This window comes from Equus caballus, chromosome 20 (assembly GCF_041296265.1).
Source record: "Equus caballus isolate H_3958 breed thoroughbred chromosome 20, TB-T2T, whole genome shotgun sequence".
Taxonomy (NCBI): domain Eukaryota; kingdom Metazoa; phylum Chordata; class Mammalia; order Perissodactyla; family Equidae; genus Equus; species Equus caballus.
Genome location: NC_091703.1, coordinates 2,368,251 through 2,388,909, shown reverse-complemented (window position 1 = coordinate 2,388,909; position 20,659 = coordinate 2,368,251). Strand labels below are relative to the sequence as shown.

At 48.7% G+C, this 20,659-nt stretch overlaps 1 protein-coding gene across 4 annotated transcripts; it reads right to left on the bottom strand.

The window, feature by feature from the left end:
• Positions 1-904: 904 nt before the first annotated feature.
• On the bottom strand, positions 905-20,401 carry IRF4 (interferon regulatory factor 4). 4 transcript variants are annotated; one of them, XM_023624331.2, is made up of 9 exons: positions 20,135-20,401; positions 18,500-18,779; positions 17,056-17,242; positions 16,129-16,217; positions 15,310-15,454; positions 13,019-13,126; positions 10,225-10,578; positions 7,137-7,249; positions 905-4,716 (listed from the first exon to the last, which is right to left on the bottom strand). In XM_023624331.2, the coding sequence occupies exons 2-9, from the start codon at positions 18,716-18,718 to the stop codon at positions 4,573-4,575; spliced, it is 1,359 nt and encodes a 452-aa protein (XP_023480099.1). In that variant the 5' UTR covers positions 18,719-18,779; positions 20,135-20,401; the 3' UTR covers positions 905-4,572. The 4 variants fall into 4 exon arrangements, with proteins under 4 accessions (XP_023480099.1, XP_023480101.1, XP_070100099.1 ...); XM_023624333.2 differs by having other exon boundaries at positions 15,310-15,451; positions 20,135-20,303; XM_070243998.1 differs by lacking the exon at positions 13,019-13,126 and having other exon boundaries at positions 20,135-20,251.
• Positions 20,402-20,659: the final 258 nt, after the last annotated feature.

The window sequence follows — 20,659 nt, the reverse complement described above, 5'->3', positions numbered from 1 at the left end:
ACACAGTCAAACTTGCACTGTGTATAAAGAAAGATTTATAAACACTGGTACCTGAAGGAGGTGTAGAATTACTTAAGAGCAAGTTCAAGAGGTCAAAATCCCTCTGAAACTCTTTTAGATATAAGGAGTTGATATGTTACATGAAAAAAGCTTGCTTATGTACACTGACTCAAGTCCATTCACACTTGCTGAGCAGATGCAGGCCCCCAAACAGGATGATCATTTATTTTCCATTATTTCTCTCTGGTTACCATTTAGCAACTTCAGAATCATTCTAATCTAATTTTCTGGGGCTCCTAGATGCAAATGACAAATACTACCGACAGCTCCATGCAATCTTCGGTGGCAAGGATTTTAATACCACAAGCTGCAGCTGCCTATGTTCCTGCTAGACTAGTACCGAAGGACAGCTGGTGGGGTGGAGGAGCCCGGTCACATAAGAAACAGAGTCACACAAAGGCTGAGTAAGGAGGCCCTTTGTCTGGCTGTAGAGACGAGTCCACAGCAGACAGAGGGGACCCCATCACGCCCTGTGCTCTTTCTCCACGCGCAGTTTTGTGCTGTGCTTCCCTTTCAGGATGCTGGTTAACCTACATCCTCTCCCCTTCAACAACGACAAAATCAAAGGAGCGGTGAATTGAAAGGAAACATCGTGACAGTTTCCCGGGTCTGCCAGACCTTCTAAACCACGCGGGGGGCGGGGTGGGGGGCACTACCTGACACTGGGACAATCTGCAGTTGTTTTTTTTAAAACAAGCTGAACTCTTTGAGATCTGATTTTAGGGAGGCACTCGACAACCAGGAAGGAAGCTGGCTGCCAAAGCAGCCTTGCTGAAAGAGCGCAGCGAAGGAGGAAGTATTCAAAAGCTACCAAGATGAGTGTTTAAGAACACACTCAGTCCAATACTTTTTAAAAAGTCTTTATTTATCAACTACCTAGAACATCAGATTATCACAAATATCAATCTTCTTTGAAAAGCTATTTACACCAAAATTCATGACACAGTTATGTACAACCATCGTCCGTGGAATGTTCAACCTCGTTCTCCAGACACTGTTGCCTGGGAGGCTGGGCAGCAGGATGGAACCAGCACAGCACAGCACTGGACTGAAGTCAAGGGAGTGGCCTGGTCCTACCATCTACATGTCTACACAATGGGGGTGCAGGGGAGTGAACCCACTACCTAGAAGACTCCTGCCGTCTCAAGAGTCTAAAGGAAAGTGTGTTTACATTGAAGGAAGACTGGCTGTTGGCTTTCCTTTTCTCTTCCATATCTCCTCTCTCTTCTCCTCCACTTCAGCTACACCTCATATACATGCTCTCCCAAAAGCAGTGAAAATAAATACTAGGGAAGTTGCCCTCACTGCATTCATGTGACAAGCTATTCAACACCAGTCGGCAGGGATGGATGAGATCCACCTACATCGACATGCATCAGTCTCAAAGACGGGGTTGTGGAAAAGCAAGCCGCAGAACGATGTGTGTGGCAAGACAGCCCTGACGCAACATTTAAATAGATGCAAGTCGGCTACAAACCATTTAGGGAGCTACGTAATGAAAATATAGACCTCAAGGAAGCTCACGACGTTCAGAAAAATGCTCGCCTGTGGAGAAATGGGAGAAACGTGATCAAAGAGGAATGAAAGGGGGTTTGAACTGTGCCTGGATTTTTACCAAAAAAATTACTGATGCAAAAAAAGCATGTGTCCTTCGCTGGTGCAGCCAACGCAGGAGCAAGCCTTCTCTGGGCATGTGCCATGTGGGAGGCGTGCCCATCCATTTCTCAGCCTCTAAGACAGAAACCATGTCAGACCCGCATCAAGACTCCCAGAGCTGTTCCAAGTCTGGGGTTTACACGCAGTGACAGAAAGCAAGCCTTGTTCATGCCTTAGCCCAGTGTACGCCTTTCCCTACACACAGACCTGGGTCTACCTGTGCTTGGGTGACAGCCACACTGCCGAGCTGCTCATTCTCCAGGGATTTACATTTTCTCTCCCAATGGAGCAGCCTCTTTCTAGCTCAAACACAATAGTCTTACTGGGTTCTCTATGTCCCATTTTGCCGGGGACTGAGGAGGTTCCAAGATTTGGGTTTTAAATGAGTTCTCTAGAGTGTTCCAGAAGACACTGATTACTGCTCATGGTTCCACTAAATCCCAAGAACAAGAAATAAGCCAGAAACACACAGGTGTGAGACACACGTCCTTTTTCCTGCAGCCCACAGCTCTTTAGCAGAACAAGTGCGATGAGAACAAGTGCCACGGAGAAGAAACAAATTCTAGTCCTCGAATCCCACGTTATCAAGTCAAGAAATGAGGCAGCTGTTCCTTTTCACAGTCCTGAAACAGCTGTCAGGATCTTCACCCTGACCATGAGTCACTAGTGCACACCTTGAATCCCTCAAAATTTAACAAAGTCAATGTAGGTAAGCGTAAAGAGGAGGAAGGGGGAAGTGGCCCAAGCCAACAGGATTTTCTAGAAAATGTGACTCCAGTGTTAGAGCAGCTTCATGTTAAGAAAAAAAAAGAAAGAAAGAAAGAAAAGAATTCACAAGAGCAATTGAAATCAAGTGTCTACTGGGAGAATTAGGCGGATACAACAGCCTGGACAGACCCCAGGGAGCCTCTCTGCAGTGCTGCCTGTGGGGAGAGACTTCAGTGGAGAGGCCACGCTTGAGGCCGTGCCACAGAGGCTTCTGGTACTATATTCATTTGCCACTTAGGATAATATACCCCAAAACACTTTGCATCTATAAGATGTATAAGTTACTGCCGTTCACGAAACGCACTCTGCTGTCCAAACGTCTTCATTCTGAGAAGCTAATGGAATCCCCGACTCCATCACAGTGGATTCAACAACACGCCCGTAAAAAGAATGAGGTAAACCGGTATCGTCAGGTTAAAAGAGCCCTGCATAAAAGTGTGCAGGACGGTCCCACGAGTTTCTTTTAAGTTGTTGTATATTCATAGAAAAGTGAACTGTGTTGGGAGAATGAGTCAAGGTCCTTGTGGATACCTCTGGGGAGATGGATTGGGGCTGGAAAAAGGAGAATGTGCTTTATTTTTTGCCCTTCTCTACTGTTTACATCTTCTGTAGTTAATATGTATTATTTTATCATTAACACTCCTTTCAGAAATAAAAAAAAAAAATGACATTCTAGTGCTTCATTGCTTTCCTAGAGGGGTAAGAGCTGTGATCTGTCTAATGCATATAATGGATATGAGTTTTTGCGTGGATTAAAAAATATAGGTTAGAATAAGAGTGGCATATATTTGAGAACTATCAAGTCTTTTGCTGAGCCTGAAAGTAATAACAGTTATTTTGTCATATGACAAAAACATTGGACGCCGTCATTACAGTCTAAACATCTGCACTTTTGCAAACAAGCAACAGGTAAGTGACCGGGCTTACTTAAGCAAGCGTGGATCTTAGTGGGTCTACAAAAAGAAGTATTTGGAAAAAGCCCAGTAACCTTAAGGCCATATCAAACCATTATTGGCATGAGGAAGCATATAATATACAAAATAAGCAAAAACAGCCCAGTGAGTGTGCAGTTATGCAATCTGTGATATCCTGTCCTCATCTTTCCTAGCAGAGTTCACCAATTTGGAAAGCACTGGCCCCTCCTCTTTAGTGTTGTCATGGATAACTAACCGATAGCCAACAAAACAAACGGGATGAGAGGGAAATGTCGCAGAGTTTCAAAAAGATATCTTTAGTACTGGGTTTGTCGATTTGCCTTTTTTCTTTTTTTTTCTTCTTTAAGAAAAAGTTTTAGCAATAATTTCTATAGAATGAGAGACAAAAAGACAAACGAAAATATCTTAACCAGTCATTACTAGATTGTAGGTTCAACAAAAATGTAGCGCTCAAGGGTAGCCCTAATGCTCTTTGGCTCAAGAAAATAGCAATGGAATCTACAGCTGGCTTCCGGGGGCGCCCAAGAAGAGAGAGTAAACGGGAGGCAGCAGGAGGCAGGGCAGGGGGGCCCACCCTGGGCGGAGACCCAGACCACGCTGGGAGATGAGCGCGCCCAAGTGGGAGGTACTGTGGCTTGACTTCAGTCACACGTTCTGTTTCCTTCTGTCAGCAAGCATTTTCTACAAGAGCAACGTCTCCTACATGTATGAATATGTTTCTTTTGTGGGCAAAGTAACGCCAAATTTAGATTTTACTTCCCTGAGAAATAGCACACTTAAGTGCTTTCATTATTCTAGTTAGTGGTCAATACTGAAACACAAGTTTTTTCAGTCTTCAAGCAAGAAATAATCCATATCAAATGAAACATAGCATTTAAGTAAATGTAAACACACCCTTTGGCAAATTTTCACAGTTATCATCAATGAGGGCAGTCTACAAGAAAAACCCTGAAGACCACCCTTCCTTTAGGGGTAAGCTCATCTGTCAATTGTATGGAGCTGAAGTTCTACGCATATTCTTGCTGAAATTCTCCTCTGTTGAGCTGAAGCCCCAATTTCCAAGTTTCTCAAAACAAAAAGAGCGGGCTCAATCAGCTGTCCTCGTGAAGCTCAGATATTTGCGGGGAAAGGAAACCACTCGTCTCGACGCTCTTCATTCTTGAATGGAAGAATGGCGGATCGACCTGTGATAGTCCTCCGGACTGCTGATGTGTTCAGGCACATCGTAGCCCCTTAGGAAATGGCCACTGTTTTGTTGAGCAAAATAATACAGTTGTCTGGCTAGTAGAGGTTCAACCTTTAATAAGAGATTTAAAAAAGACATTACTGAGATACTCTTTTGAACATCCTGCAGCTGGCTCCTCATTAAGTACCTCTCAGTATCTATAAGGACAGTAAAAGGCGGTCCCAACTTAGGTGCCGTGATACATCAAAACATCTCCTATTGGGAGCCTTCTGAAGAGCTAATTTTTTGTTAGTCCCTACATACACCAACCTAGAAACAATCTACTTAAGTCTGGGTTTCACTTGAAGTTAAAGATGATACTTTTAACTCAAACTGCCCCTTGAAATTTGCATTGAACTAAGACTGAAGCAAATCAGGTAAAACGACCAAATTAAAAGGAAATTTGAGGTAATATTAGGCCAATGAATTTATTTCTCCACAACTGCAGTTTGACAGGGATGAGGGGCTCATCCTGAATGATGTACGATTCCTGGATGACCTAGATAATTTGCGTATTTCTAACCCAAGACAAAAGAAGAAGAAACAAGCAAAACTAAACAACAAAACTGCTATTGTGGGAAGAGAAGTTAATTGACCCCAAATTTATCTAGTTTGGTTATTAGTGTGGATCACATTAACCAAAAACACATTCGACTTTCAGGGCCGGCCCGGTGGCATAGTTGTTGAGTTCGCACACTCTGCTTTGGTGGCCCAGGGTTAGCAGGTTTGGGGCACGGGCGCACATACTACTCATCAAGCCACGCTGTGGTGGCATCCCACATACAAAATAGAGGAAGACTGGCACAGATGTTAGCTCAGCAACAATCTTTCTCAAGCAAAAAGAGGAAGATTGGCAACAGATGCTAACTCAAGGCCAATCTTCCTCACACACACACAAAAAAAACAACTTTGCCTGAATTTACAGCATCTAAGAAAACCGAATGCTCTCAGTCAATCGTGTTATTAAATTGAGCCTTTATGTTATCTGATATATATCAACTTAAGCTCAACTCATGTGAAGTACCTGAACTAAACTAAATCCAGAATAAAGAGGAGTAGGAACTCCTGGGTGTACATATGTCCATTGCCTTTTCCGCACCATCCAGCGCGAGGCCAGGGATCCTTGCCTGGGGCACACGTCCTTGCCTGACTTTGAGGAGAGCAAGCACATCCAAAAACCCCCGTAAAGCCAGACTGATGCAGGAGTCTATCATCAACTTCCTAAAAGCTGTTTATCAACGCCTAGTTTAGTCATTTAACAATCCCAGTTGTTAACAAGACATCAATTACTATATCAATAGTTATATCAACCACTGGGGAGAGTTCATGAGAAAACTCTAAAGTCTTTGGGACTATGTTTTTGTTTGTCAGTTGACGGGTTTTTTATTTTAATCAAGAGTGGGAGATTGTGTGTTCAAGATTAGATAGTGTTTTCTTTCAGTTTTCAATAAGAAACATTATTAGAGCTAAAATATGACCTGAATTTTGATATTATTGGATAGACTTTTTTAACCTGCTCAATATTTGGGCCCATTAATAACTCTTGAAGTTATACAGCAATGTAAAGTTTTCCGATTAAAAAATCTTACATATCCAAAGACTCTGTTTTCCGTGGCAAATTAACGCTAAACACTATGTATACAAGTCTTTTTTCTTTCCTGTCCTATGAAAAAGATGTTGACTTGCCACAGCTGAAGCTATCTTAAACTCTGCTGGAGGACGGCGCATGTCTGATCTAGAGAATTCCTTGAAAGATTCAGCCTCCTCCAGTGACGCATGGCCCTCTGTTTCCAATAAGTAAATAATGTCTAAAAACCCAGAAATAAAAGAGGGTTTGGGAAACACTTGTGTACAAAATACACAAGTCCGTGGACAGCTTCTCATTTGGGAAAAGCTTCTCCATCCAGCGAAGATCAGCTAGACAGCATTTTATTTATTTTTTATTTATTTTTTTGAGGAAGATCCGCCCTGAGCTAACATCGGTGCCCATCTTCCTCTACTTTATACCTGGGACACCTATCACAGCATGGCTTTGCCAAGCATTGCCATGTCCGCACCCAGGATCCCAACCAGGGAACCCCGGGCCGTGGAGAAGCGGAACGTGGGAACTTAACCACTGCGCCACCGGGCCGGCCCTAAACAGCATTTTAAAAGCAATATTATACGTAGAGAATTTTAAAGGATGACTTTTAGCATCAATCCTTTAAAATCCCTGTAAAAGAGAAATATAACAGTTTCTTTGAAAAATAAAAAGAGGTGGGACAAATGGAGCCTGTGGCGGGGGCCACCTCCCCATTTGTGACCAGCGGAACTCCAGGGCTGGGAACAGCACGTGGGCCTCTGAGTGCACCCCCTGCCCTGCTCCCCAAACCACTTCCTCCCTATTTTCCTGGGTCACGTGACATTTCCTTTCCGTCTGAGATTTGTCTCACTGGGACCCGCCCTGCACGCAGGACAGGCAGCTCCGTGGAGCGAGCGGGACGAGTACTCACGTGAGCAGTGATGAGCTTCCGCTGCCTCTGAGGGTCTGGGAACTCTTCCCCGAAGCACAGAGTTACTTGGAACCTTGGCAGGGGACGGCCATGGTGAGCAAACGCTTGCAGCTCTGGAGAAATCCCACAAGAAAAAACCCTGCTCAGAAACCCTCCTTAGGAAGCACGCTGGCTGAAAGCAGGAGGCCAGCGCTCCCTGTCAGCAGGACGGCTGCACCAGGCCTGGGTGCTCCTGATGTCTCGATGTGCGGTTAACTCTCAGACCCAGACACAAATGGCACATACGTGTTCATACGTGTGCTTTTCCCAAGGGGGCTCCAATTTCACCTGATTCTTTAAGGGGAATATGACCTAGAGATTAAGAACTTTGTTTTGTAGCATTGGACCCATGAGATGCAAAGGGTAGCAGAAAGGGGCAAAGGAAGGAGAAAAAGGAAAAGACATGTACCCATGTGGAGGCAAAAGAATAACTTATACCAAGGGGAAATTTCCATTTAAAAAAAATCAGAATTTTCTGCCTTGTCCTGGGATTATTTAAAAACTTCATCCACCTCCAAACTGCTGAGCCCTCGTCATCCAGTGTCCATGCCACCTAGGACCTCTCTGTGGCTCAGGCACCACAGAAAATGCTTGACATTGGCCTGAAGACTGAGAGCCAGTTCCGAGCAGCCGCGTCCCACTGGCACTGGGCCCAAACTGTGTAACTTGGAGCTGACTTCTCCTCCGTCTCCTGGGACAGATGCTGATTTGAGATGAGAGGGCGGAGATGAAGCCCTAGGGCCCCCACTTTTGTGGATGTGTATATCCCGAAAGCACCGCTCTCACCCCAGGATGCAAAAACAAGACGGGAGCACTGTTGGAAAGATACCTCTTCAGCCTCTGACGTTGACCCACGTTCCCTCACTCATATTCAAGACGACTCCCATGCCTCTAGCTGCTCCTATTCTTTCCACTCAAGTCAAATGTCATGTCCACAAAAGAAATGTGCTTACACAGTCACTGCCACAACTTCTGCAGAACAGCATGCGGAGGCCTCTTTATCAGATATGCACCCTCAGGCTCTGCCTTCGGGGGCTGTCCCTAGGACTGTGCAAATCCTGAATGGGTAGATAGCAAAGATTTCCACTGTTCTCTTCAACCGAAGAAAAGTTTCTACCTAACCCCCTGGACTATTTGACTTCCTGCTATTTTTCTCTTCCAGAATTCAAATCAAACCTAACCGACTTAGTCAGAATGTGTAGAGGCGTTCACACTGCTGAGGTCTGAGACTACACCTACACACGAATCAGAGTGGCAAGTTGGCACAATTCTCTGAAGAAGTCATGCCTCAGATGCTGGGGACCACGAGAGCCTCTGTGGGAATCCTTCATGAGGCAGAAGCTCTTCTCCACAGCTGCAGTTTCAAGTTCACAGGTTCCTCCCTGAACCTCGAGATAAGAGGTTGCAGTGGGCGAAAAGCACAGCCCTCAGTCACAGATGAAGGAAAAAAAAATGAAAGAGTTCTTGCTCACAGATAAATATTAAATTCTAGGCAGGTAAATTTGCAGCCCAAGGACGCTCACAGTGGGTGCAACGCACCCACCTGCTTCTTGCTTGTACCCACCTCTTGGGCACTGTGACTCCAAGTGTAGCTTACAGCCTAGTGTTCTCGGGAGTATCCCACCTTCCTAAACATGTGTGGCGACAGAAACCCAGAGCAGCAAGTGCCATTTCCCTGGGACGCCTCAATCAAAGCCCTAGCCCTGTGGGACCTTCTGAATCCAAAGAGACCATGATTCACCACCGCTGAGAAGAGCCAAACCCAGTGGGCTGTTTCAGACCCCACTGCAGGAGGTGCAGGCAGGGGTGCCCTTCAGGGGCTCTTTGCCCTTCCCCGGGCCTGCACCATGCTCAGCACGCTGGAGCCCAGGACGGACAGACCATCACAGCGCAGGCTGAGGCAGTTCCACAGCCAGAGCGAGGGTGGGGCGTCCAGACCCATGGGGCTTTCTCACTGTGCTGCTGCCTCGGGCAACCAGAGACTCAGTTGTCCCTCTTCTTCTTGTCACTCCTCGTGAGAAGGTTAGTCATCTACAGACATATTTATTTTGGGGCACCAAAAGAGAATCTGGATGAGCCGAAGCAAATTGGGCAACTTAAACCCCAAGGCAGAGCAAATGTCAACGGGGCAGAGCACACAGATGCTGCATGTTTTGTTTTTAAATGAACTGAATCAAGAAGCATGTTCAGGGAAAGGAGACGCACATGAAGAGCCAAAGACATACGGTGTTTCTGCAGGGGGCACTTATAAAACAGTAGGTTACAGATAAAGGAGAGGGAGAATTAGCAGCTAGCTGGCCGGTAAAACAGCTTTCTCCCTTCAAAAGAGGCGTCCTCAACATAGACACCTAAACGAACGCTGGACAAAGCTCCAATGACAACATGCCAGTGGTTGCACCAAAGCCAGCCCAGGGTTAATTTAACTGTCATGAAATCAAAACCAGGAAGACAAAACTTACTGGTTCTGGAAAATATGATTAGAAACATGCCTATCATGGCCACAGCTCAAAGCCTTCTCATAACCCCCTGTGCAAAATCAGTGCAATGCACTCGATCCTTGGTCCCACCTGCTGCAGGCATCTGCACAAGGATGACACATCTCATAACCAAGAACGTTAACAACATACTTCTAACCTGTACAATTTTCTTAGGAACCTTAAAAGAGCCGAAACATCAGCAGATATGCTTGCTGAGATCATACTTTCAATAAAATAAAGCCTTGTTAGTAGGTGACTACTCGTTAAATACCAGAATTTCAAGACATCAGCGTGAACCGCAGTCCCCCTGAGCAACCTCTCTCCTCTTCACACGCTTCCACTAATGGAGAGGACCAGGCGGTAGAGGCAGAGGCGAGTGGTGAACCAAACGGGAAACTACTCTGGGATCGTGCCCAGTGGGCTCAGGAGTAAACAGAAGGAAGACTTCTGCCCGGGGTGGAGGTGACCTGCTGTTTTTGACCACTGGCCAGCACTTCATCACCACCTCCATTCGCTCTCTAAGGCTCACAGGTGTGGGGCACTCCATTCTAGCAGAAAATTATGTGCATTACCTGACAAAAACTGCGGTGTGTCAAAGAGCTTGCAGGTCTGGTCTCTCTCCAGTTTGTTGGGCCGGTCGCTGCACAGCGCCAGGGGCCCATCCCAGTAGATCCTGCTCTGACATAGTCTTTTGGCATAAAGCCCATCAGGGGCCATCCAGAGGACCACGCCCCTTTCCAGGTGGCTCAGCAGTTTCTCGATGTTTTTCCTCTGGCCGTTGTCCTCCGGATAGGGGAAGAGGACCTGGTCCAGGTTACTGGCGTCATAGGTTTGCCCATGGGAGATTCGACAGCCTTCGGGGCTTGACGTGGTCAGCTCTTTCACCAGGATTTCCCGGTAGTACAAGGAGATGTGAAGCCGGCAGTCTGCAAACATAGAGTTTTCAGGGTCAGCACTAAGGGACGAAAGAGCATTGGCTACCCACCAGGACGCCAAACTACCAGAACAGAACAAAGTGTATCTGGTGGAACACTGGTGTCCTGAGATGCTCTAGAAGAAGTAACAAGTTCCGGGGTCAAGGAAGTCTAGGAAACCCTGCATGCCCTTATCTCCCTCCTGGAAATTCACAGACAGTGAGAGATATGGGAGAAGTCCTGCAAAAAAGAAACCAACTTCATGTTTTCTACCTCAGCGTTTTCCAAATTGACGTGACCATGGATTTTTTTTTAGGGAGGGAGCATCTTTCTGCAAAATATGTTTGACTTGTATTAGAGAACACTGTTAACAACTTCCTATGTCATTTGTTTTTGGTGATGATGATAGTAGTGATGACAACATTTACGTCTAAAATAACAAGTCATGGACCACTGAACAAAAATTCATCTTTAAGCGTGGCAACCCGTTTTCATTTTATAGAAAGTAATCACTAAGTTTAATTTCTACTAGCAAAAAAAATATAATGTTGTTTCAGAAAAAAAGCAAATATGTTCACATATCTGAACCTATCCTAAAATATCAATATGATGTCATTTAGGTAAAGAAAAAAAATTCTATACATGCATGAGCACACTGAAGTTTCAGGAAGGCTAGGCCCTAAGACCTCAACTATGGTGATCTCTGGTTGGTGGGAATGTGATGTTTTTATTTTCCATTTCTGCTCCTCTGATTTTTAAATTAGTTTTCTACACTGCATATGTACTACTAGTATAATAAAGTTTATTAATGTGTAAAGAAAGGAATCAATGAGAAAAATGTTCTGAGAGTAAATTCTGCAGAAATCTCACTAGGCTGTGTGTTTGTTTGAAAATAATTCTAAAACTGTGCTTTCTAAAGCATTAAACAAGACAATTCATTTATGAAATTTTGCCGATTTCAGAACCCTCTTTAGAATATGACTCTTGACTGAATGGACCAGCTGGATTTGCAAAGCTGCCTGAGCTGAAATCCACATGGTTTCACAGACAGGCAGGAGCGCCCACTGGTACCTGCACAGTGTTCAAAAAGGAATGGGAACTGCAAGTCTCTAATAAACGCACTCCCAGTGGGTAAGTAATCTGCATTATGCATACTAGAAAAGAAACCCACAAAACCCTCTTATTCCTCAATGGCGGGTTCTGAGACTTAAACAACCCACATCACGTCTCAATTCTCCACTTCAATTTCTGCCGCTGTGAACACACTAGCTGAGAGGAGCTCAGACGGAGCACCCTGACAAGAGTGGGTGTTGGCCATTCGAGGTGACTTGCAGGGCAGGTTTCATTTCATTTAATGTCGTCAGAAAGCACGAGGTCTCAGTGATATAAATAGCTGTTTATTTCCTACTCTTCAGGCACCCACACAAGTCTGAGGTGCTCAAGAAAAGGGTTAGAAAGTTTCTAAAAACAAACACAAGCCTTTCTGCTCGGAAACTTCTCCTCCCGTCCATCACCCGAGAGCACCTAAGAAGAAAGACAGCAAGCCTCACTTGGAACTCAGACACCGACAACAACTAAGTGGGAAAACTCCAGCTGCCCCGGGAGAAAGACAGCTGCCCACAACCTTTGTCTCCCGGAAACCTCAGCTCATATTTTCTATCACTGACTTTTAAAGAGGCCAAGAGGCAAGATGAACATTCTGAAGCTTAAGCTACTCATGTTTAATATAAATACAAATCCCATTTCAAGACAATCCAAAACATCATCTAAAAAAATAAATATACACACACACACCACATATGCTTAGTAAACCCTGAAGTGCCTTCTTTAAAACTGGTGAGGTCTCTGAGGGTACAGGGATCCTTTTAGAAATGGAACTTTAAAAATCAGATCTCATCCATACTCATTTGCAAGACATATCAAAGTTCAGAGGAAGACCACAATGCTTGTTACTTCTAGGCATAGCAATGTTATGAAGGGAAAGGAGTCAGAACTAAGGTCCCCACGAAGCTGATGAGGAAGACATATTTGTGGCTAAACCTGGAAGGATGACTGGCTTTTCAAAATGAGAAGCCTTGTGCTTTTTTTCTAAGAAATTAAACTGCACTTTGAGAATGCTGGCTGAAAAGGGGCCCTTGGTAGATGGAACTGGAGTGTTTGCATATTCTTGGAAATTCAGATAGATGCCACTGGAGAATTAAAATGACTCCCTGCAAACCAGCGTTTAGAACCGGCATCAGCGTCATAAGCTGGTTTCTCAGGGCTCACTCTTCTGGCCGTGCTCCTCATTCGCACAGGTTGGGAGCTGGATTTGCCCACACCCACTCCAGGCCCTTGCTGGAGAAAAGTGAGTGCCCACAGGTGGTGCTCACCTCCTGCCCCGTCAGATCCACCCAAAGGTGAGAGTGAAGATGCCGGGCGTAGGTGCCTCGAGACCAAACGCTGCACTCACCTGAGAGCGCCAAGGCTTCACCAGACCTTATGCTTGGCTCTATGGGGATTCCGGGGGCCTGGGACTCAGGCGGGGCACAAGCATAAAAGGTTCCTGTCACCTGGCAACCTGTATTTGCAAATAAAAATCAGATGATGTCTAAATACTTAGTCCGACGCATAAGGAGGACGCCTCTCTGTGGTGTGGCCACTCAGCCCCCGGGATGCACCAACCCTGGCAGAAGGGCGGCTGCCCGCCCCCTGCTGTCCCCCGGTGCTCCCAAGAGGCAAAGATAGCTAAAGGCCAATGGGAGACACCAAGGGGAAGGAGCAAGGAGCCTTTGTACGGCTTTGGAAGGAAGGAAACTCTGGAATCCTCCCTCTGTAAGTTCCTTTCATTCATTCATTCATTCGTTTTTTTTTTTCCGGTTAGTTAACACCTCCATCACCTCACATAATTACTGCTGTGTGTGTATGTGTTGGGGGAGAACATTTAAGATCTACTCTGTGAGCAACTTTCAGTACGACAGAGGAGTATTGTTAATCCCCAGAACTTATCATCTGCTAACGTGGAAGTCTGCACCCTTCGACCGACATCCCTTCATAACTGATAAACAGGGTGACTGAGGCTCAGAGAGATGAAGGAATTTACCCTTGTTCACACAGCAAGTGCGCAGTAGAGCTCTGAGTTCAAGTCTAAGTGAGTTCTGGTGCCAAAGAGCCTAATTAAAATCTACAAATTGTTCATACACGTTTATTCAGCTACTTCTGGGCTCAGCAGAGAACTGAACCACGCGCCTCCTGGCAGCACAGTGGCTGTGTGGCGCACCAAACATTAGCAAAGGAAGAATATATAACAGAACCTAATTTTGCTGGCACTTCATTTAACATCACCTATGCCTCAAGATATGCCTACCTATTCCATCTTTTTGCACAGTTCTAGGCACTGCCTCTTTACTAAGCTTATTAGTTCAATAGAGCCTGACACACTGGACACAGGTCTGGATGCCAGAACTCAGTTTAATGTTCGCTAATCCTCCACTACGATTTAGAAAACCAAATTTTGTTGTGCACCACTCTTGAAAGCTAATAAAACTGAATTCTGAGTTTCTGTCGTAAACACGCCATGTGATACAATTCTTAAGTAATGGTATACTTCTTCAATACCATAAACCAAGAGTGGCCTGACCATGACCAGAAAAAAGGGAACGGCCAAATTGTGAAGGAGCCAATATTCCTAGAACATACAAAAGGATCTGTGCTTTGACCCATCTCAGGATTTCTACTTAAATAACCAACTGAAAAGTCCTAAAAGCTTGTTCTGCTGTATTGCGTACACCATGTGAAATTTTTCCTGCACTTAGCTAAGTAGTTGTTCTGCTGGGAGCTCTCATCTTGCTCTCTGGGGAACTCCCACAGGCATGGGACCACATCCACTCCAGAGAGCGGCTCTTTGGGACCCATCATCAGCACTAGGCACCATGCAGAGACTTTCTACCTTCTTTTCATAGTATTTACTCACTTTCTTCTTACTATCACCTTGAATCCTGGGAACAACTACATGGGCACAGCATTGGTGAAGAGAAATACGCCAGCTCAATAACCTCCTGGTGCCCCTATAGAGGGAGAGCCTGGGCACAGCTGGAGCATTCTCATTTTACAGAGGAGCACACAGAAACAGACCAGTGGGATTACACGGCCCTCAGTCAACAGCAAAGGGACATCCAGGAGGGAAGACTGCCAAAATTTGCTACTTTTTACTCAAGACTAAAAATAAAGCTTAAGATTATTCAGGAAGGATGAAAAACATTAACGTATTAAACAGATAATTTAAAAAACATAGCCATTCAGTTTGAGATCTGACACCCTCTGTCTTAAGTGGAAGGCTGGGCTTTGGGGTCAGGCGGTCTGACACTGAACCCCAGCTCCTCACTCTCACTGGGTAAGTCTGGGCACATTACTTCCGTTCTGTGAGCTTTCCTCTATAAAATAGGGGGCAGCTTGTAGCTGCCTGGAGTCATCTCTGCAGTGTTTGAATAAGATGCCTTGTAAGGCAGTTCTGAGCACAGGTCCCAGCACACAGTAAGCCAGGCATCATCAGTAGGCCTTGGCCTCCTTCCTCTGAGGACCTTACCATCCTTCAGGAGAGGGAAAACTCTCTCTCCCTCACTGCACGGGAGCTCTTTCCTCGCAGTTCTGAGGAGAAAGAGCTGTGTACTGCCCAGAACGACAGACCAGGAGAGACTGGGGCCCCTCGGTTTGCTCTGCGGGGTGGGTGGCAGCTGCAGGAGCCAGCCCCAGGGCACTCCTTACCATTTTCACAAGCCGGGCCTTGCCAGTGGTGGCTTCGGGGTCCAAACGGCACAGGACATTGATACGAGATTTCCGGGTGTGGCTGATCAGGGACGTACTCCCTCCAGCTTCGGTCGTGGGGTGTCATCATGTAGTTATGAACCTGCTAAAGTAACGCGAGGAAGAGCTGAGACGCAGAGCAACCAGGTCAGCCAGGAACGGGGGTGGGGGGGTGGCTTTGGAAAGGGAGACAGAGTCTTTATATCCTCCCAAACTCCTCTGGCTGGCAGCCAAATCATTTTATCATGCAGAAAGACTTTGGAGTGCATCCCTCATCACACTAGGTGGAGCCGAGCCACGAGGAGTCCGAGTGCACAGTGGAGGCAGTGTTGGAGGGCCACGAGTCACGGCGGAGCTGATCACAGGGTCAGACTGGGCCTTCTCCACCCACCAAAGTGAGCACAACATAGCGATGCCCCTCGGGGAAGTCTGAGCAGGTCAGCTGCTCTGTGGTTTCACATGATAAAACCGCCACTTCCAAGATCTTCACCTCCCACAAAAGGTCTGTTTCCCAGCAGATTTCAGAATCAGGAGAAATGGATACTGACAGGCATGCCCCCGCCCCTCCGCCCCGCTTAGAACCAACACTGATATCGCAACTCCAGGTAAAAAGTGCGATGTCCATCCAATGACTGGGACTTTGGTTTTGTTGTTGGACTAATAGCAAAAACAAAGATGTGCTGTCTTTGTGCAGTTTTCCTGCTATGTGGAACTAGCTGGCTCAAGCGGCCTCACACAGACCCGCCTGCCCCTTGGAAAGCCCTGCGCCCTCTGCCGTACCTGAGCTGGGAGTGAGGGGTAAGGAGCTGTCATGCTGTAGGGGTGGCTCATGGCCATCTGTGGGTCCTCCAGCGCCAGCTGCTTTGCTCCTGTGTATTTGGGTGAAAGGGAAGCGGCACAGTGTGAAAAAAGGAGCTGACAGAGCCAAACGTCAAATATTAGAAAAATACCCGAGAGTTTAATTCTCAGAACGCATAACAGAGCATTGACAAATAAGGCATTTTTCAGCAATTCCCTTGGGCAATTATTTGTTCAGGCCACCAAACTGATTGCTACAAGGTTCGACTTATGTAGGATAGGTAGAGAAATCAATGAGATAAAGGGCCGCCCATCAGCAAGATGTTCCCAAAGTGAGGTCACCTGGATGGTTTGTTTAAAATGTAGGTTCCTGGGCTCCCCTCTGACACACTGGTCAGAATCTTGGAAAGTGGGAATCTGAATTTTAATAAGCACCCCAGGTGACCACAGTACACTCTAAAAGTTGACATGTATTACTATAAATAGTAACAATATATGGATGTATCTATGTTTCCATTCTACAAAATGGTTAATCATGAAAGACTGAGAGATAAGAACAACTTTAAACAAGCTTTCCATTCTTTGTTTAGAAATTTGGCCCATATCTTGATAGAACTATCTGGAAAGTACACAGATGTGCACACACACACAGGTGCACACACACACAGGTGCACACACACACACAGTTAGAGACTTGGAGTCCGAGAAGTTATCCTACACTAATACCACAAGAACTTCAATTTCTGACCCAGTGAACCTGGGCAAGGAGCCTGCTGAGCTTGGACCTGAGGCAGAAAGCAGGCAGACCACAAAAAACCAAAAATAGAAAAAGTGACCCTCAGAATGAAATGAAGGCCTTACAAATATCAGGCTGCCTATATTCTGTGACCCAGATCCAAGAAGTTCCACCTTTTTTGGCTCCTTCGGGAACAATCCTGTATACTTTGTAGGGGTCTGAGATGTCCAGCTGGCTCCTCTCCACCAGCTCCTCAAAGTCATTGCTCTTGTTCAAAGCGCATCGCAAACGTGTCTTCCAGGTAGGCGGGTCTGGCTTATCGATGCCCTCTCGGAACTTTCCTTTAAATAGTGCCCAAGCCTGGGGGGAAAGAGAGGAAAAAAGTTAAAATACAGATATTTTAAAAAAGAATCTGGGAACTGCATTTCTAAAGGAAAGAACGGTGCTTAGGTGCTGCACATTTACACTGTTGCTCAAGACGTGGGACAGACACCAGGTCCTCTAGGGAAAATAGTTTTCACCTTGGACTCTCTCATCGCTGACTTGAAGGTAAGTGGTTTGAACATTCTCTTGGTATATCTAAAAGGTAGGTGGGATATGGAGGAGCCCTGGAAAGGCCCCCCAACCAGCGTCTGAAGCAAGTTTGACTGGAACTGGGGACAGAGCTGTGGGTGAGCTGCTACCCCTCGAGCACATGTGGACAGTCAGAGGATCTAAGGCCTCCCGGGAGCAGAGTCCCAGAGGAAGTCCCCGGCCCTGCTCTGCCCGCAGGTGGTGGGGCGGGGCCCTGACATACAGTTCACTGGGTGCACTGCTCTGGGGGAAAACGATCACGAGAGGGACACACACACACAGAGCGTAGGAGAGAGAGGTGGAAGAAGAGGAGAGAAACCCAAAGGGGATAAGGAGGGGAGAGGGGAAAAGAGAGAGAGACACAGAAACACAGCAAGATGGGAAGGTCCAGAAAGAGAGAGAGAGAAAATTTTCCACAGAGACTTGGAAAGAGGGAGTCAGACAGAGACAGAGAGAGAAGGAGAAGCAGATGGAAGGACTAAGCTAGAACGAGAGAGAGCACGCGCCAGAGAGAGACTGAACCAAAGGAAAAACGTGCAGAGAGACCCGAGGGGAAACAGAAAGACAGACGAGTGAGAGAGACAGAAAAACAGACTCGAGCACAGCACCGCTGCTCAGAGAGAGAGAGACAGAGAGACATTCGTTGATCAAAGGAGGCAAGGAGGGACCCACAGGTACAGAAAGAGGTTCGGATGGGAACAGAAATGCAACCACAACCCTCAAGCCAGCGTCCTTGGACGCCGCTCTCGGTCGAGCGAGCCCCCAGGCATTTCCCTGCCGCTGGAGTCGTCTGACTCCCTGGGTACTGCTCACGCCACACACTCAGGACTGGAACCCGGTCCCCCCGTCTGTGGAATCACCAGAGAAGTTGAAACCTCGGTCCTTCTCCCGTGGCTTGGGCCGATGGCCACCTGACGCACCCGGTAGCCTGCGCCCTGTGCGGTCGGGCCCCTTCCCCCTGAGAACCGCCCGGCGCGCCGGCGCGGACCGGGCTCTCCGGGGCCCTCCCCCATCCCGACCGTGGGCTGCCCGCGGGATTGTAACCTTGAAGAGGGCGGCGTCCTCCTCGCGGTTGTAGTCCTGTTTGCCCGCGTGCTTCCAGGGGATGCGGAAGATGCTCTTCTCCTCGTTCTCCCACACCAGCCCTGGGTACTTGCCGCTGTCGATCTGGTCGATCAGCCACTGGCGGAGTTTCCCGTTGCCGCAGCTCACCGAGCTCATGCCGAACTCTCCGCCTCGGCCGCCGCCGCCCTCCAGGTTCATGCCCAGCGCGCCGACCGTCGCCCTCACGCGCTCAGGATCCGCCTCTGGCACCCTCTCTGAGCTGCAGGGAGGGGAGGGCCGCCTTTCAGCCTGCGCGGCACAGCGCTCGGGGCGCCCCATCTCAACACCCTCTGGCAGTGACCACGAGGTCCCGGAGTTTCTGAGGCAGCGAGGCGCGCTACAGAGTCGGCGTGGCCCCAGGCCCCTGAGAGACAGCATGCTCAGCCGGCCCGGGTTCGTCCCCTTGGCTCGCAGAGTCCTGCCACCTCCCGAGCGCGCCCGTGGTGGAGTCCATCCTTCTACCCCACCTTCAGGACTCTCCATTCTTGTTACGCACCCCGCAGCCCAAGGGCTGTCCAGACACACAACTCTCGCCTTTACGCACGCTCCCAAATGCAGCCGCCACCACTCTTGGCACTCCGTTTGCATACTCACTCGTAGTTCCCGCTCCTCTTTGCCCATTCCCAAGCCGATGCCAGTCCCTTTCCCCTGTCACTGTCAGTTTCCACTCTAGCCCACTCCCCAATTCACACTCCCTTGGTGGCCTCCATGCGCCAAGCATCTCGCACGCGGGTTCGCCTGCGGTCGGGGCGTTCCAGGCGTGCAGCCCTCAGCAACTCCTCCCCTGGCCTTCTAGAACCTCCCGCACCCGCACTCTGTTCCAAGAATATCCCTGAGCCCTCGCCAGAGAGCAAGGACTAAGTGGGCCTTGGGAGCAACAAGCGGTAGACACCAGGTCTTAGGTGAAGAGCGCAGCCGAGTAGCGGGAGATTCCCGGACGCCGAGCGTCAGCCGGAACCTGGAGGCCCGCGAGCAAGAGCGGAGGCGGGGAGGGTGCCGGGGAGAGCGAGAGATCGCAGAGCGCAGGGCCCCGAGTGGCCCATATTTGGAGCTCCTCCTCCTCTACCACCAGTCGGGGAGCAACGCGCCCGGAGGCCGCGGTGAGTCTGGGCCCCTTAAGAATGAGCAGCAAGAGAAGGAGTCTCGGATTGGAGCCTCGGGAGTAAGGGGCTGCCCCCTAGGGAAAGCCTGTCACCCCGTGTGGGTCCCTTAGACGGCCCCGCCTCAGTCATTCCTGGGGCTCCGACAGTCTCGTTACCCCATCCCGCGCGCGGCCCTCCCCGGGCCCGGGCTGGGCCGACTACAGAGTGGTGGGGCCGCGGGGAGCGGGGAGAGCCAGCGGGGATGCTCGGGCAGCAACCTGGGCGGCCCTCCACAGAGCCCGCACAAAGGCTCCGGACCCAGAGCAGAAGCAGGGGAGTCGGAGCTCCCTCAAGGGGCGTGCTCCCTCCCGGCTCCGAAGCTGAGGTCCGCTGTGCTGCCCTGGAGATGGACCCCGGCACCTCTGGTCTCGCGCGCCCGGTTCTCTGTTGTGCCAGCCTCTTATCTCTGCTGCTACCCGACCCCAGGCCTTACCTCGCCCCCGACTCGGAGCTGAGGGCAGCGGTGGGTCCCAAGTTGAAGTGGTGAAACTAAGACTCCGAGGTGGGAAAGAGGAACTTTATAGAGCTTAAAAGCCGCGCTGGGGGCGGAGCCTGGGGCGGGCGGGGCCGGCTTCGCCCGCGGGGTTGGGGGGCGGTGCGCCGCGAGAGGAGAGCGAGGGCCGGGCGAGTCCCCGCGCCCGGCCCAGAGGAGCGGGGTCCCCAGGGCTTGCCGCCGCGGGCTGGGGGCCTCGGCGCCGTCTGCGACCCGCGTGGCGCCGCGCGGAGCGAGTGCACCTCGAGTGGGGCACGCGCGGCCTCGGGGACCCTCACTCTGGGCGGTTTCCTGTGAAGGACAAGGCGCGAAATGGGGACCTCGCCTGGGCGCCAGGACCTGCGCGATGCCGGTCGACAACTACTAACAGCTAAAGACAGCGACGTGGTTAGGGCGGGAAGTGGGGGGCGTGTAGGAGCGGGAATCCGGGGCGAAGGAGACTTCGCTTGCAGAGCGCGTTACCAA

Bases quoted from the DNA above. Each gene is read 5' to 3' on its own strand.
- IRF4 (XM_023624331.2), bottom strand. From the start codon at position 18,718: ATGAACCTGGAGGGCGGCGGCGGCCGAGGCGGAGAGTTCGGCATGAGC. The intron at 13,127-15,309 runs GTAAGGAGTGCC...TTGCAAATACAG, and splicing joins AGGCCCGGCTTGTGAAAATG to GTTGCCAGGTGACAGGAACC. The intron at 4,717-7,136 runs GTGAGTACTCGT...CTCTTATTAAAG, and splicing joins GGAAGCTCATCACTGCTCAC to GTTGAACCTCTACTAGCCAG.